Source organism: Dermacentor albipictus, chromosome 7 (genome assembly GCF_038994185.2).
Source record: "Dermacentor albipictus isolate Rhodes 1998 colony chromosome 7, USDA_Dalb.pri_finalv2, whole genome shotgun sequence".
In the NCBI taxonomy this organism is placed as follows: domain Eukaryota; kingdom Metazoa; phylum Arthropoda; class Arachnida; order Ixodida; family Ixodidae; genus Dermacentor; species Dermacentor albipictus.
Window position 1 is genome coordinate 44,278,274 of NC_091827.1, and position 17,910 is coordinate 44,296,183.

The 17,910-nt window shown below is 42.5% G+C and overlaps 1 protein-coding gene across 3 annotated transcripts in view; it reads left to right on the forward strand.

Moving 5' to 3' along the window:
- Positions 1-17,583, forward strand: part of LOC135915246 (sperm-specific sodium:proton exchanger-like) — a 276,288-nt gene extending 258,705 nt beyond the window's left edge. For all 3 annotated transcript variants that reach the window (XM_065448263.2, XM_065448262.2, XM_070522022.1), the window contains exons 16-25: positions 1,349-1,534; positions 3,041-3,205; positions 3,967-4,092; positions 6,172-6,270; positions 7,347-7,664; positions 8,458-8,655; positions 9,749-9,949; positions 11,484-11,651; positions 13,324-13,482; positions 14,595-17,583. In XM_065448263.2, coding sequence (XP_065304335.1) covers positions 1,349-1,534; positions 3,041-3,205; positions 3,967-4,092; positions 6,172-6,270; positions 7,347-7,664; positions 8,458-8,655; positions 9,749-9,949; positions 11,484-11,651; positions 13,324-13,482; positions 14,595-14,771 — 1,797 coding nt within the window. In that variant the 3' untranslated portion in view covers positions 14,772-17,583. The remainder of the gene's footprint in view (positions 1-1,348; positions 1,535-3,040; positions 3,206-3,966; positions 4,093-6,171; positions 6,271-7,346; positions 7,665-8,457; positions 8,656-9,748; positions 9,950-11,483; positions 11,652-13,323; positions 13,483-14,594) is intronic.
- Positions 17,584-17,910: the final 327 nt, after the last annotated feature.

Below are 17,910 nucleotides of genomic sequence, written 5' to 3' on the forward strand. Positions count from 1 at the left end.
GGAATTTTATTCTACAAATATATGACTAAGGAACTACCATCAATCTGCTTCTCACCTTGTGACCTAATAGCTCATAGTCACACTAGATTTGCACTCAATAATAATTTTCTTCTACCTAAAGTGCGAACTAACTATGGTAAAGAGACTGCGGAATTTTCCGCTATATCGCTTTGGAACACTTTACCCCCTATCATCAAAAATGCAAAAAAATTATACCAATTTAAAAAAGAACTAAAATCATTCATAATAAATACGTACTGAAACTCTCCTCATTTCTTTGTATTCCGTTTTTTTATATTGTCCTGCTGTTAACAAGTGTCCTTATTACACATAGAAAACACATGAAGTGCAACTTGAAGTTAGTACATATGTGACTATCTCAGTAAAAAAACATTTTTTTATATATTTTAGCATCACTGAAGCACAAAGACACACTGAGACTGAGACATGGGCGCATATTGTTGCTCAGTCATGCGTTATTTGAATTTCATTATCCCGGTTACGCAGTTATGTTATGTTATTCAATGCCTGTAACTGCACATCTGTGTGTACCTCTTGGTAAAGCCATAACTTAATCGACGTTTATAATTCAGATCACTATACCTTATGTGTCAGTGGACATGTATAAGTCAAAGTTAGAGCAGTATTTGTAAAAAAAACATTTTCGTTATGACATGCTGTGTCTTACTGTGAAGCTTGCACCAGCTACTTTTGGGGCGCCAACACATCTGTATTTTGCTAGTGGGAACCAGAACACTGGTGAAAAATATAGCAAATTGCTGTAAACAAAACCTTCCAAGGAGTGCAAATTCAAAGTAACGTGCATGACATTATTTCTCCATGAAAGCTTGCTTTTCGCCATGCATAGATATCAAGTTGCCTAAGTGCTTCAAGCTAATTCAGTTACACACTATTGAGCCACTTAACTAAGTACAATTACGGCAGTGCATGGCTGCGTAGTGCATAGATCCGCCGTAGGCTTAGCTGTCATGCACAGCTTTGTTTAACAAATGTCAAATTATTAGGAGCAGGGGCAGAAGATTCTACACGCTGGTCTACTGAGCACATGATGCTCAAATTCTGATGCGGCACATATTGCACATGCACATATACTTTGTACTTGTTGTTTGTCCTAGGTCTTGTTACCATATTGTACAAAACTTGACGTGTCTCTTCATTTTAATCATATTTATTTTTGTTGTACCTCAATATGCGCTTTCCCTTTGGACCTCAGCGATAGGCCACCAGTATTTTGTAAATAAAAAAAGTAAATAATACACATGTATACGTGAGCATCGTATTCACATATGGGCTGACTTCACCTTCGATTGTTGCTGATACTTTACAGCCTGTGGGAACAAAGGTGGCTGGTGTGGTGACTAATCGGGTGAATGAGCAGCTGACAGCTGGCTATGACATTGGCCGTGGCTTCATGATGGGCCAGTATGAGGTCAGCAAGTTCCTGGACCACATGGTTGACTACCAGCCAATCGCCGAGAAGCTTAGAAAGATCTGTGGAGACAGCAGGCTAGAGGTGAGTGCACAGAATACTCGATGAGAGAGCAATATTGGTTATAAATCATGTCTGCAGGAGTGCAAGTTCTTTCCATGTCTGTTTAATTGTAAACTTCAAGGGATACAATGGCATTGCTCGCATAACATGCCTTAGTTGTCTTATTTTATTATCTTTTATTAATAATTATTTTTGGCGTTACCAAAGTAGTACGTGTAAAACCAATGACATTAGAAATGTTAATTCAAGGTGAAATTTAAGTGTGTGGTGCATCCTGCAATTAGGTTCATCTAAGTCAATGCAAAAGTATTTTTTCCTTGTACAACTAAGTTTTCATTGAGGTTCAGGTGAAATACAGTAAGCGTGGTTCACGCTTTAATTAATATTTGTGTGACGGATGAATGTTTACTATCTGTTTTGCACTGTCCTTTTCTATTCATTGAAGACAGCTTCAGCTCCATGTAAGCATAAAGCATTGTCAGATTTTTATAATGTTTTACCTCTAGGCCAGACAGAAACCTTTCGAGCTGTTTTTCTTTCTAGTCCTTGTTCAAACGCTCTTGTTCTTTTTGCAGAATAAGGCTATGTTTCTTATACCACGCTTTAATGCCATAAAAACAACATAGGTTTCTATTTTCTTGTATGAAAGCTGGAGTTGTACCACCATTCCTTCATTTTGAAATGCTCTCGACAGTACTGCTCTTTAACACGTATTCGTAGAATGTAAGCGTGCATGGCAATTCTTTTACAGAGCTGATATTTGTTTCGTGCTTAACCTATCGTAGATAAAAACACATAGACAAATATGTTGCACAGATTCATGCCACCCGACCTGAGACTGGTACCAGTCAGGTGCAGCTGCACAGTCAGCTTACCAGTTGTCATCAAAAAAAGCAAGCCTACAGAATAGCTGTGTAAAAATGTGATGCAGTAGGGCACACGAATCACAGAAAGTTTCCTAATATTTTTAAAGAAATGTTTCTGTTCCACACCAAGCTAACACAGCCAAACCTCATTACAATGAAGCCGCATCTAACACAAAAATAACTTCGTTATATTCTATATTTGTTATAAGCATATATTCAGTTAGGATGACTATTTGGGTGAGTTGGTCTAAGTTCATGATTTGAATGCACCCGAAAGAACTGAAGTGCAGTATAATAGGTGTGTGGTTAACGAAAAGACGTACAAACACTGGTGATGTGTTTTCGTTAACCGTTAACAAATCTTTCTGTTAACCACACACACCAAGCTTCCTGCACTTCGGTACTTTACACTGCAATCACGTAATGAAGCACATATTCATTATATGTTGGTACCGGTTAGAAATGTTTTGAATTCGCCTCATTACATCCGATAATTCGTTGTATCAATGTCAATTTTCTCAAGGTTCGACTGTATGCTCAATAAGTAGGTATAGTAAATAATACCAGACTATAGGTACACTACCACTAGCATTGAGGTGATCAAATGCTTAATGCTTGCTCTTAGTACTAAAAAGTGCGCCATTTTGTGATGCTTGCACAGATTGTCCGTGAGTTGGCAGCTCTTCAGGAGAAGTATCCCAAGGTGGCAGTGGCAGTGAAAACCCGCCGTGCAGTGCGTCATGTCCTCAACACAACCCGTGATGAGCTGATTGAACTAAAAGAGGCCGGCATGCTGGACGATGGTGTTTTCCATGCACTCATGGAGGTATGCAACCCAAATTATTTAGACTTGTTTGTTTGTTTGTTTTTTGCCCATGCAAAGACTGCCAGAGTCATCGAAGCTGTACAGTGGTCATCTAAAGTTTATGAACCACGAGATTTTAGAGAATGTTCGATTTCAGAGTATTACGCGATTGTAGCCAGTAAGACAGTAGTACAGCACTAGGATGGATATTCAGCTTCCTCTCAGATCTGGTAGTTGGTAAACACTTGAAGCTGGCTGTAGATTCAAAGTAAATTGCTTGAATTGTGATTACAGTGTATCAGTAACATGAAAAATTTGGGTCCCAAGAACACAAAACTCGTGTTTCATGCACATGTACCAAAATTCATTGAATCCATGGTGGCTTTAATGAACAGCATCAAGCTGCATTGCTCAGGACATGTAAAGGCAGTGAGATTAAATTTTAATCCTTCACCAGTGAAGTGTGTTGAGCTTTCTCAAGATTCAAACACCTGTGATATCAAAATCACCATTGAAACTTGACTTTTCATGCTTTTGTTGCATCCTGGTCAATTTTTGGTCAATAAAAGCATCTGGTCAATTTTTTTCACAGCAAAAAGTTTGCTTAGCTAACAGGAACAAGTGCGCACTGATTATTTAGCTCTGCATATACCAACACGTAATCATGAAAAGACTGTTTGAATCCATGTATGCACACATATTATGAGTTTTCTCATACGCTCATTTCCTTTGCTCTATGCGTACAAAAACTGCTAATTGTACCGTATTACTTTTTGGTGCAGTCCATCGAAGAGAAAATGATGCGCCTACACTCTGCACCCACAAGCATTGTACCAGCACCACCCACTGAGCTGCTCAGAAATGTCAACTGGATCAAGGGCAACGAGGAAATGTTCAATTACTTCAAGGTCAGTGCAGTCATTTTGCTTTTTTTTTCCGCCAAAATGTACATCAGAATTCCTGTTGTCAGGCAGTTTTGCACCAATTATTTAAAATACTGCAGAAAAACCTCAAGAGTCCAGACGCTAAACATGAGCAAATGTAATACAATAGCATTATGACATCCTGTCATTTAATGGTTATACAGTGTCTCATCTACTGATGCTGCGTACCTGTTCTTCATGACCATATGATCTGATTCTGTCTACCAATGATGCATCTGCTGTATGTCTCTACACCAGTGGTTAGTGCACATATACAGTTAATAGTCCAACATTAACACTACGGTTGTATGCACAAAGCCCATGTGATTCAACACCACACTCATTTTATCATTCTTAATGTCTTTGTCACATTACAACCTTTGTGAGGACAGATATTGTGTGCTGGTATCAGGATCGAGCCACCCACATCTTTGACTACACTGCCTCCGAGGTATGCCTGTTGGGAATTTCGAGTCAACATCATGAAGGATGGAAGGCTGATGACTATCCCCTAAAATGCCATTAGATTAAAATCCCCACACTTTTCTTTTTACTTTTTCACGTGTGGGCCTGTTCACAGCGACTATTCGGTGACAGGTGAGCAAAGGGGAAGATTTAAATAATGTGGCATTGCTGGTAATTTGCTCCTAACTTAAGTTGAAGACATGTAATTCCCTAAGCATACAGTACAGGTTTTCACACAAACAGCTGAAGTGCAATACAGCAACTACGAATTATTTGTCATTAAAGCCAAGTAGTTTAATGATTTCAGTTAGCTGTCGTATGTTTTATGGGCTCCGGTCTTCAAGGGTCACAATAGACTTATTGCCTAATTCACTAATGCACTTCTCTACACAACACATTTGGCCAACTAATGGTGGCTCCAGTCATTGTTGTTCAAATGGAGACAGAAATGCTAGCTGAACATGCTGGGGCTTGTCTCTTGCAGGTGGTTTCATCGCGATAGCAACACCTACATTTTACATGTCATAATGCAAGCAAACAGAGCTTGTACATGGTGTTTGCAGAAATGACTACAACATCAATAGATGAGCGAACTGCTTCGCAGGAAAGCTAGCTTTACAATTATGAAAATGGTTTATCGTGATGGCAGTGCAGATATATTGTAGGCTTCATTGGTGATCACCTCACAAAACTTTCAGGTGTCGACATCATATAACCTGTACACAGCATCGTAGAGAACCATGTCATTGCTGCTTGTCCAGCTGCATCAACTTTTTTTTGCCAACATATAGACACAACTCCCCCACGTTTTTCAAACATTTAATTTTCCAGGCTACCACCATAACTATGCTGCAGCAATGGTTTTCAGCAGCAGCGACATCATCTTTGTGACATCATCATACTGCCATCATCTTTGGGTCCTAATGATGAAGCAGTGTGACTGTACAGCAAACATGTAGTGGTCAGTGCTTAGGGCCAGTTTGCAAACAGCAAAGTAGTTGTGCGTATATAGCTTTTTCATCGCATGGGTGCATTAATGCTGAAAAAAAGTCCCAGAACAGGAGAGCATCCGTTTTAACAACGCAGAATTTTTAGGATTGCAGCATCCATCAGACCAAACCGAGTAGGTGACGCCCTAGTGAATGAGGTAATTCTACTTGCGCTTGAGCTCGCAGCAGCAATGTCTCATGAGAATTCAGCTCTGGCAGTCACATGAGACAGCAGTGAGATAGCTTTCAGCCTTGCAACATATAATGCACCATAGGAGCTATGAAAAGGCTTCAGTCTTTTTCTACTCATGCATCCATATTTAGTTTGGTTTCATGCAAGAGAAGAGAATAAGTGCCTCTCTTGCCTTGAGGAGGACGTTTTCTTAAGTTCATGAGTTCCTTAAGTTCACAACTGTTACGTACACAAGTGTGGAAACTACCGTGCACAGAGAACTGATTAGCATGTTATACAAACGATATTATGTAGTACTGCTTCAGCCAGAACGTAGCTACTTAGGTGCACAGGCTTTGAAATTACGTGCCTAGTGACTCGCCAAGTATTCCCTGCTTCACCTGCTCATTTGCAGTCACTAATGTCTGGTTATTGCAGGAGAGGGCAACGCTACAGACCTTCCCGTCGGGATGGAGCCTCGGCAAAGAGGGTGATGAGCCAAGTGGAATCTACGTCATTGTTTGTGGTGTCGTCAAGGTAAGGGGCCACTCTGTCACTTCAACCTACTCTTGCACAAGATCCACAAACATAGAGGGACACCAAAGGAAAAGGTTCATTCAAGCTAGAGGGATAGTTTATTCATCCAGAAGTATGTCATCGATCTCTGGGTGTCAATATATCAGTTTGTTGCATAAAAAATGGTTGCTGAAGGTCCCATTGCTGCTTCTCCAAAACGGACGCATTGGCATAATCTTCGCGTTACCTCATCTGTGCTGCTCTCTATGAATCAGCCAGTGATGAAGTCACATCAGGGTTACGATAGTCCACAAGTGGTGCAGTTCTGAATTTCCATTTTCATCATTTTCTTGCACGCAAAAGGTCTGTTCTCATTATAAATGACGAATTTGTTATTACAGATGTGTAACCTTTCAATCTCACTCAACTTAACATTTTCCTTAAGTGTTTACCAAGTTTACCATACCACAATTAAACTAAACTTCATTTCACCCTGAAGTGAGCTGCTCCCATGTCGACTTTGAACAAATTAAAACATGTCTCCTCCTTGCAGAAATAACGTTTCGCAGGGCAAGGAGTGTAGTCAATCAGGCATGGCTCGACTAAAGTTTTAGTGCTTTTGTTACTTGTTTCTTGTTCCCATTCCATGGGTGTTTGCCTTTGGGTATACATTGACATTAACATTCAGTTTCATATAGATCCTAAGTTTTTTTTTTCTTTTTCAAGGAGAGTTGTCATATGGCATAATGCTTTATACTTTACATGTGTTTTAAGGCTTTGTATGCTTTAAAAAGTAGAGAGGATTATCTTGGTTGTAAGGCACTGGATGAATTCATACTAAATGACAAGCACCTGCTTCCATCACTCAAACCTCCTGGGAAGTCGATCGGCGCAGGCTGCATCCCGTGCAACAAGTGGTTTTAGCTGCAGCAGTGTACTTATTAGTTCCCCTCTCTCTCTCTTGCTCTCTACATGTGTACTACTCGAACCGAAAATGCACCATCGAACGCTGGTTCAAACATCAACCCTGTAATGCAATAGCCGACTTCTGTTAGCCCGACTTCATTCCCGATCTCCTTCGCATTCTACCCATGCAGGTGGAAGGCAAAGTGACCGAGAGGGATGGCGGCAGCCTGCCCAACACGGACTCGTACCACTGGTTCGTGAGCGAGGGGCAGCTCCAGGACCTGCTGACCGTGGGAGCCATTCTCGGCGAGCTGGGCGTGCTCACGCGCAAGCCCCGGCAGACGCGCGCCACCTGTGACACGGACGTGCGAGCCTTCCACCTGAGCCAGGCAGTCATGCTCGAGGCGCTGACACGTTTCCATAGGCTACCATCGCTGGAGTACCGTCTGTGGCGTAGCTGCGCACTCAAGGTGGCCCGCAGCATCCTCACCTTGGAGCCCAAGTATGAGGTGAGATTCAAATGGGTGTTTATGGAAATGAGAACAAGCTCGCAAACAACTCATAGCTGCACTCTAGTTTCAGCATTTTAGGTGAGGCTTGAAACTGTTCAATCACAATAGAAAGGTACAGGCGACGCGAGTAGACACGTGCAAGTTCTCCTGCATGTTCATCAGCTGCATGCACGATAACACGGATTCTCTACGTTGCAATTTAGTGATGGAAAATTCACAAAACTGTCTGGCTAAAAAATCTAAAAAGATGTGATCTTTAAAGCTCAACCAATTTATATGCCAGATAATTTCACACATCAATACAAAATGTAGTAGATCATATCATTTGCAATTTCCAGTATACTATTAGCATTATTATAAGTAGATTACACTGTATTAGAGTATGCAATGAACAGTGTTGTTCATTGCTTCGCTACTGAAGAGGTACCTACATTAAAGCTCTCATCATTGTTCCTACTGCATGCTCGTATGTGCCTTCTTGTCTAATTGCACTGTCCTTGCACCTAGCTGTGTTAGCATCATGCTTTGGAAAGTTCACCTAATGTTTTTTTTTTCTTTTTCACTTCATCCTATTATTATTAGTTTTGTCATTACCTTACTGTCTAATGCTATTAAATATTCATCTTCCACACTGCCTTTTCCATCTCAGTCTTTCACTACTGCCCTGCTTTCCTTTCATATTGTCCTCATTTTGTCCCATCTTTTTTTTCTGCATAGTCAAAATCTACAGGCAGGATCAAAGTTACTTTTACACGTTTCTCATGTGACCTCGGCTGTTGTTTCGGTGCAGAACTGGTCTCAGAACAAGCTGATGATGCACCTGGACCATGCATTCCTGCCCGACTTGAGCGCGGTGAACAGCTACCTGGTGCGACCCTCCATGACGGACGTCATCCTGGTCCAGGGCGTGGCTACTGACGTTAACAACTCAGATGAATACCTCGGCCCTGTCTGCATTCCAAGCTCTGTCTACTCTATCACTCTCAGGGTAAGCCATTCATAGCGAGTCCTATGCTGTCAGTCACTTCCATGTGGCTCATTGCTGTCATGATGCAGCCTTAGTGTCTTGAACTTGTTTGCAATACAATTTCCACGTTAAATTATTTTATACATCTACCACACAGAATTGATACAGTGGTTAAGCACAATCGTGAAGATACAGATCTGAAAGCTCCATGTCTCCAAATACTAGACACAAAAATCAATAAGGCTCAGTAAACACATGAAGCTATAAGCATAATCTCTATATCATGTATAATCATGAGCACAATGTGATGATGCAAGGTGAATATCCTCAAAACACATTTTTTCACACACAATATCAAGTTAGACCTAGTATTTGCACTGGTTCACTTCATCGCTGGTTAGTCTGAAGCTCCTTGTGTCTCATGTGTCTAATCGCACTAAAAGCAATAAAGGATTCTGAAAAAGACACAAAGATATGCACCAAAAATCTCGGAGACAAAAGCCGTCATTTGCTTAGTGCATGTTAGATGGCAGAGAAGCAAACACAAAGACTTTACCAAGGCACTTATTATGGAGATCTTCACATCGCTAGTGCTAGTTTTGCCAATGTGCACCTGAAGCAGCAATATCATGAGCAAGAGCATGGACTGACCATAGTGGCACTATGGGCAAGAGAGACCTCAACCTGCTACCTCATGTCCTTTTGGTCACATTTTCATGCTGGGAACCTTTGGTTGTTCTTTCTCGTTCTTTTCAATGTCATGGCACATCCAAAATTTATCGGGAAATGTAAATATGTTCTCACACAAGGTTTCTGTACATCCGTGTCACATGGAAACCCATTCACTGTTAATGTTGGAATCTGAAAACATTAAACTTGTCCCTTAAAATATTGCAAATCCCATTCCATTCCTCAGTAGGCATGTTACTTACATTTATTTATCGGTTTATCATTCATCCCAATTCAGAAGATGAGCATATATTTTGTCACTGTTGTCAGTTATTGCACAAATGTTGTGTGTGTGTGTTGTGGCACACATTGCCACGAAATTGAATGCTATACTGCTCCTTGCAAATGATCGCTGTGCACATTGTTTTTCTTCATGCTGGCACAGAAAAACGTCTACAACGACCGCACAATCCTAGTGATTGTGGGAGATGAAAACTTCATGCCAGATGCCAGCCTGGACTGGTCCGGCACTGGTCAGCAGCGGCGAGCCAGTGTCATGAACAACTTTGGCCTGTGCCTGCTCCATGACGTTCGCCGGAGGCAGTCCGTCATGATCGACAGAGGCGATGACGATGAAACTCGGGGGGTAAGTGTACTGTGCGGTGCTTTCTTATAGTCATGGTTTGTAGTCATCATAGTCATGCAATAAATAAATTTTTCAACTGCATCAATGCCCTTCAGAATGAGGGCCTTCGTGTCTTCTCAAGTTCGGCTAAGTGACTACAATGCTCATTTGATGAACAAGAGGCAGTTATGATTTAATTTTCCAGCTGCAGTGTAATGGGGCAAGGCAGTGAGGATTTCTGCACACTATTAACAAGCCTACATTGTTAAAATTTAGTCTGCAGCTCTCCACTGTGGCATCCTCATCCTCATGACTCGTATTGTAACTTCGATGTCCCGTATAAGATTTCAAGAAATCAGGGCCCTGTTGGCACCTTGAGTCTATTGCCGCCAAAGTCAAGCCTATTGTGCAAGTTTCCAAGCATACTTGCTTTAGCATTAATCACCTTATGGAACCTCACAGTCTGTATACGGCTGGATTACATATGCAGGAAGAAAGATCTCGATCACCATTGCATATTCCAATGGTCACAGATTACAAGCATCGACTGCTGTAAACTCCACACATTTTGAGCACCCCTCAGCCAAGCATTTCTAAAAGCCAGTTATCTTTATCTTTTAATGTGTAGGATGTGAAATGTGTAGGATGCCCTGAATACACTGCATAGGGCATAGCTTGTACTTGAGCTTTCTGCATTACAAATCCTGGCATGGACGCTTAAACGTTGATCGCAAACCAACGTAGCCCAGCCTTTATCATCACTGAAGTGTTGTACTACGAGCATAAACTTTAAACATGAACAGGTTCCTGTTTCCCATTCATGAATAAGGAAAAGTGGGATACATACATATGACAGTGGGATCTTACATACGACAACATGAGAGTGCAGTGTATTAACATTATTTGTTTAGCTCAGTTGCTAAACATCTTACTGTTTCAATGTTTACGACTGCATGCAACATCTTGCAACCTCTTGTTCATTTTATCTCAATCCCATTTTCATTTATACTGAGAGTACATGAAGAAACTACCATATATGGTTTGGGCATGGCTGTACAGTGCTAGAATATTTATTCTACAAATTAAAAAAAAAGATTGTGCACTTATGGCTGGTTTGTTTTCATTTCTCAATAAGGCTACATTAGTCTTAATCATTCAGTAAAACACTCTAGATCACTGTGCACCTTGTTTACCCGGACCCTCATTGCCTATGGGCAGTATAACTAGTCCACATTTTAGCAACAGTCTCCTTCTGACACAAAGGTGTGCATATGACAGTACCTTTTTTTTTTCCTGGAACAAACCAGGCAAGCAAAGATTTCAGTTGCTTTATTGAACAATGCTGACCAAAAAAATGCAATCATGTTGAGAAATTTTGACTAAAGCAAAGCAGCAGTAAGTGCGAAATTTCTTTTAAAAGTTGTTATACTAAAAAACACTCACACCACAGACTTGTTTTCAGTAAACATTTCATGCAATGCTGCATTGTGATGATGACATTGCAAGTGTCATTCTATAGCCTTTCCTCAATCTCCTCTTCAATTTCATTGCTCAGCGGTCGTGGTCGGACAACTTCCGGCGGCGGTTCATGTCGAATGCGGACCCTTCCCAGCTGGCCGCCGGCAAGCGGCGTCTCTCTATGTTCAGCACCGGCGACAAAGTGGGTCTCGACAACCCATCCTTTGTCACCGACAAGAACGACCACCAGAACGAGGACAAGCCTGTGAGTTTTTACAGCGCTTTCCTGCAACACCTGTGCATTGGTGTGCCGTGCACAGGCGCAGTCCACTGTTAAAGGGGATATGAAAATGGGCGACCCTCCCTTTGCCAAACTCCAGTTGCAAGTTCCCATTGAAACTATGCACACGCATTGCACAGGTGTGTAGAAAGATGCCGGCGGCACCAACTACAAGTAATCTGCTGCAAATCTGGCCATTTCCACACTTGCCAGAGGAGAATGTTTGCATATGCTGTGCGCTCATGTGTTCCCTTTAACAGTGTACAGCACTGTATGCATTGTACCCCGACACTTTTACTGTATCCTGCCGAACTGCAGTAAGGGGATGGGAGTGTTTACAGTAACAAAATGCATGGAGTAACTTCAGTAAGACACGGTGCGTGCGCATGTTTTGCACACCTGCCAAATGTGGGAGACTCTGCAAGCAGGAGTCAGACTGAAGGGCTTGTAGATTGGGGTTTACTGCTGCAGTAGAAACCTGGCAAACAAACACTCCCGCACACACGCCATTGTTGCCGCTGCTCTGTTTAAAGGAATGTTACCCCCAATGTGGCTGCTTCTCTCGGCACTGAAGTCATCCTGCATGCTTCGTCAAGTGAAACGGTGCAGCAAAATCATTATCCTGTGGTAGAGGCCCACACTGAAGGACACAAGCTGTGCAAGAATGCAAATCTCATGCTTTTCCTCGGTTTCGTGATGAATGAATATCCTCCAAAGTATTACTGTGAAACCACTTGCACAATTTCTTACACTATTGCCCTTGGCTGATGGTCATCACCGGTAGTAAACAAACAGAGTGTCACAACAGGGTGAGCTAGATACAGAAACGTACGCCCCACTGCTCATTGAAAGCTAATTAACTCATGGCACAGACAAATCAGCCGCACCTGCATGGCATGCTAGAGTTATAGTAGCAGTGCTGGATTATGGCATTTTCTAGAACATGGTTGGATATTGTTGAATTCGGATTAAATTGATTATTGTTGCCGATAGCAACAGCTTTCAGTAGTCCAACTGGGCTTTTATTTCTGCATGACAAGAGTACATTAACAGGCTTTGCGCACTACTTGGTCATGAAAAATACTGAAAATCCACGTGCTATACAGGTAGACTTCTCAGCTACGGCACATTTACGTCTTGAACAAGTGATGGTTTGTTCTTTTATGTGTTCCTTCACATCCACATGCTTAGACTAGGCATTACAATTCACGTTTAAAAATATTCAGTGAAGCACTGAGAGAGGGTGAGAGAGGGGAGGTATTTACAAGAAGGCTGAGAGTATGGTATGAGTTATAGCTTATTCTGGCGTGCTGTCCTGTTCTGGGAAAGGAGACCAATGAGAAAAAAGAGTGATGATGATGAAGAGAAGGAAGTGTAAATACACTAGGCCCTCCATGTTGTAGGCCTCTCTAATGTCGTGTGTCCAGTCCCAGTGGCTCATAAAAAAAGGCTAAGTCTGCTCGCATAATCACAGGTGTGCTGTTTGCACCAGGCTGAGGGCCCAGAACAAGGCCATCAGATGGCGATCTGCTGTCGACATGTTCAATTGAAGAGACCAACTTCTGCTGTAATTAACAGACCCTGTCGTTACTCTGAACTGGCAGAACGACCCAACACTATTACGTGCATCATAATATGTGTCGATGTCTCTATGCAGAAATCTTGGACTGACAAATTCCGGGTGCGCTTTGGTCCGACTGAGCAAGCGTCGGGCAATCTCAGTGCGAGCAACGTGCAGGACCGCAACAACCGGCGGATGTCCATGTTCTGTCGCATGGAGAGGATCGACAGCTATGGCAACGTGAACGATCTGCAGGTTTGTAACGCACCTTTGCCGTGTTGCACATGATTACAACGTACCTTCGAAGACCAAAGATAGTGTTGCGTCCAATCCACCTTTATCTTGTTCTTTTATTTCTGTAATTTTTTTATACAGGTACTGACATACTGTGAGAATTATAATAACTGCACTCGTTTTATGAACCATAATCAGTGGTTTAAGCGAGTCAATGTTCATTATTACACCACTGATATGCGCTCGCAGGACAAGGCGCATAGAACTAGGCCCGCCCACTTGCTTGTTCGCATTCCAACTTTTTTACCACAAGCTTTACCAAAGGCACACATATTATCAAAGACATAGCTGATAAAGAGCATGAACTGCAATCTAATACCCAATCACTGTGCGTGTGGTTATAATGTCCAACGCTTAATTTAACAAGCTCAAATTCTCTTTGATATCAAATGTGGTGCAACTAATAAAGTTGCAAGCAAGCAACAAGAATAAGTATGGTGGACACTGATACTACCTGTTTTCCCTATGCACAGAGCACCATCGCGCATCAGCCGGCGATGCGTGAAACGACGATGTTGATCATGCCGTCGCAAAGCCAGCATGGCCGCCCAACTTACTGAAGCCGCAAGCATGCCTCACACTTGGCGCATAAAAATATGAATCAGTTTGATTGTGCCCGCTGCCACAACGGCAGTCTTACTGGATGTAACGCCCCAAACGAATGCGGCTAATGAATGCAGTGGCGCCACAGTTTGTATTGTATTACTTGGTGGCTTCCGAATTCTCTCACCGCCGAAACTACGTCGTGGTACAGCAGTGGTGCAGTTTAGACGAAAAGATCCTTTTGGAGCAATAGGGAGCAACAACTCACAATAGGCGCAGATTGGTGCAGCATTCCCGCCACTGTGTTTGTTAGGCAACCTCTTTTTGCATTGCTAAATGGACAATGGATGTAGACACACACACACAGAAAAGACAGATGACTTTATGTGTGTCTGTTCGTTCCTAGGATCCATTTAGAAATGTCTCAGCAAATGGCCCTGCAATTAATCTTTCCAAGTCGCTTTGTAATGCTTCTGCCAATGAGCTGTTTACAACAAGACAAACCTTGACAATCACATTCTGTTCTGCAGGACAACTCTGGCCCCAAGACCCCAGAGATGCAGAGCAGAGCAAGCACCAAGAGCAAGGACAGCAATGCCAGTAAGGACAGTAATGCCAGCAAGGATAGCGGCAACAGCAAGGACAGCAACCCCAGCAATGGCTCGACTCGGAAGTCTGTGCCCGAGATTGTGTTCAGCCACTTTTGAGCATGTGACAACAACGGCAGGAGACTTAACAAGTGAAGAGTGGTGCAGGCGTTGAGCTTCTACACAGCTACCAAGGAGCATCACCACTTCAGAGCTATCACTCACACCAGAAGCAATCGACACCAGACGACATCAGATGGTGCGCGTACAGACGGAGTTGACGACACCACTCAGTGACTGTGTAGTTGCGTACACTTTGACCAAGAACAGTTTATCGTCTTTGTCATTGCTTCGCAGCCACACGAGACTATGCTGCGGTGGTGACAGCTACGCCCTTGTCACTGGCACCGAACTTGAATGGTGAGATTACAAGTGCCACTGAAATGAAAGATGCGCCACACAATGACCAGAGGACTGCTTTATGACCTAGTCAAGGTCGGGAGGTGACTTGTAGGTCACAAATCGGCTGCCGAGACGGGCCCTATGAGCATTCTGAGCCGAAAAGCTGTTCCAACTTCCTGCTGACATAGAATCGTTCCACCATGACGTTTTGTCCTTTGGTAGAACCACTTTCAGACCACTTGCCTCGACAAATGACAGGCTTAATCAGGTCTGTAAATTGGAAACAGACTTTCAGCAATGTTATTAACAGAAAAAAATGTGTCTGAGAGGAAAACGCCAGGTGTCTGCTTTGTTGTGACATTTCCGCTTTCTACTTCTAGGCGGTGCAACTCGTCCTTGAAAGCCTTTTGAGTGTAGCGAGCGTGTTTTCAAGCTTTTAAAGGAGCACCTAAGCTTTTTGTGGAACACTGGATGATGGGCCTGCTCTGGAGGGCATAGATCTAGGTTGCTCGACTTTGTAGCACCTTTTATTTCTTACTGTTGAAGAGACTTTTTGACTGTCATGTTGAAACCTCTTGACATATACCTCATACGTGAGAGCCAACTCACGGTGATACAACTTGTCTTGACAATTTTCACTCATCTATCGCAGAAGAGCTTAGGCTGATCAATGTACAAGTAGCCTAGCAGAAAGGCAGTGCTGGTCAAACCGCTCGGAAGAGCCGTACGTAGTCAAAGCCAGTGCCAAGCATAGCTACAATACTTGTGCGTCTCGCGCAAACAATCCTAGATGCCGGTGACACAGTTAAGGATGCTGCAGGTTCAAAATGTGGATGCTTTGTTCTTTTTATGTTTACCCACAGTATGCACACACTTTGAATATGTGTTGAAGTATCTAAAATTCAGGCTGTTACCTAGATACGTTTTGCTGACTGTAAGCCGAAATGGCAGCCGAGTATCTAAAATTTGTTACGGCTTCAGTGGCCAAAGGACTGCAGACCATGCACCATGGAAAAGGCTGTGCACAATACTGATTAATAAAATGAAACTAGTTGTGTAAGAGGCAGGAAGCACGTAGCACAGTTCAAGCTAACCTGAACGGTACGACCGCACACGACTCCATCATTATCTTAACAATGCAGCGCACACATATCATGGCATCTGAGAGGTCACATGCATTGCTCCTAGAGGGGCCCTGACACAATGCCTGTCAAAAATAAGCACTTGAACTGCAATCCAGCATAGTCTACAGCCTAATCGAAGTTCACAACAGAGAGACTATGGTTTCAGAAAGACATGTTTGTCACGTTGTTAAATTACAATGCATTGCCTGGGCCAGCAGTATCTGGCAGCATCTTCGGACAAGGCATCTTGTAACATTTCCTTTAGTGCTTGCCCTGGGCACTACAAGCTTTACAGGTATACAAACACGCTTCATTAAGGATGGTTTAATTAATTTAGGCACAGCACACAAGCAGCAACAAAGTTGACTCAGAAAATAGTGACAAGCAACGCATTGCTCCTAGATAGCAGACTTCTTCAGCGACTTCTCCAGGAACTTATCTGTATAACCTTGCTTGGAGCTTATACCACTGTACGGTCTCTTCACCATCAGAAGACTTCCAACGGAAAGTTCAAGGACTTGCAAGCAAAGCCTTTTAGCAAACAAAATTCACTTTTTGTAAAGCTTCACGTAATGTTCTTAAGTCCAAACTGTAAACAGAGAAATTCAGGAGACTTGGCAGATATGGACATCCAACAGAGATTGGTAGCGGAGCAAGCTAGAAGCATTTCTTTCCAACATTTCCAAATCAAATTAATATTTACTGAACAGCCAGTCAGCACACTTGGAAAGTAAAATCACTAGATGTGAATGATCAAAAATGCAGCACCAGGTGATCAACACCCCCAGGTGCAGACAGTACTAGCACTTGCCAGTCTATATCATGCCCTCATTAGTTTTACATTAAACATCTACATAACTATAACTTATCAACCAGCCAGGACAAATAATCTACAAAGAGCCGACTAAAACTGAGGTAGTGCCTCTGCTTCTGTTTTCTACTTTTTATTTCCCCAGCCAGTTGCTTCCTTCGTCAAGGCAAGCAACGTGTTGCTGCTGGAGGAGGGGATCAAGTGTCAGCTTTCTAGGTCCATATTCACCAACCATTTCAAATTGGCATTTCCGTATTCACCAGTGTTTAGGTTCCCACCTAATTGGCATGATGGCAAGACCATTCAAGTAGCAGTAGCCAATCACAGATGGCACTTCAAGGTACTCATCCTGATCACATGACCTGCACTCATTGAGGAGCAACCTTAGGTATAGCACGTGACAGCTCACTGGCTTTGCTTGCTGGAAACACACGAATGGCATTTGTCAGGGCTCCTTCTAGGACTTTTGTTTTTGCTGTAACATATCTTGTTAAGTTTCACTTGTCTTCTCTGTTATTTGTTCGCATTGTTTGTGCCTGTTCCATGTTGAAATGATTGACGTTGTACTTATTAAACTGTATTACACAAATGTGAACACAGTTTGCATTGTAATCAACGTGTGTGATCACTGTACACCTCGCTCCTCCTGTTGGAACCTTACGGATTGGAAATGAGGTAATGAAAAACTGCATGCTTCAAGTCAGAAGACAACTTTTTCTCCGCTGCTTGTTTTGAAATCGTTAGGCCTAAGGCGCTGCCAAGCTGCAAAAGTCTTTTTATTTATATCTAACAGGTGGTGCCGCAGCACTTGATGTTGGCAATGTGAAAAACTTTTTTTGCATATAATTTTCAAACTAGATTTATACTACAGTCCAATTAAAATGTTGCTCTTGTGGCACATTTGCAGCCTTTTATGAGCGTA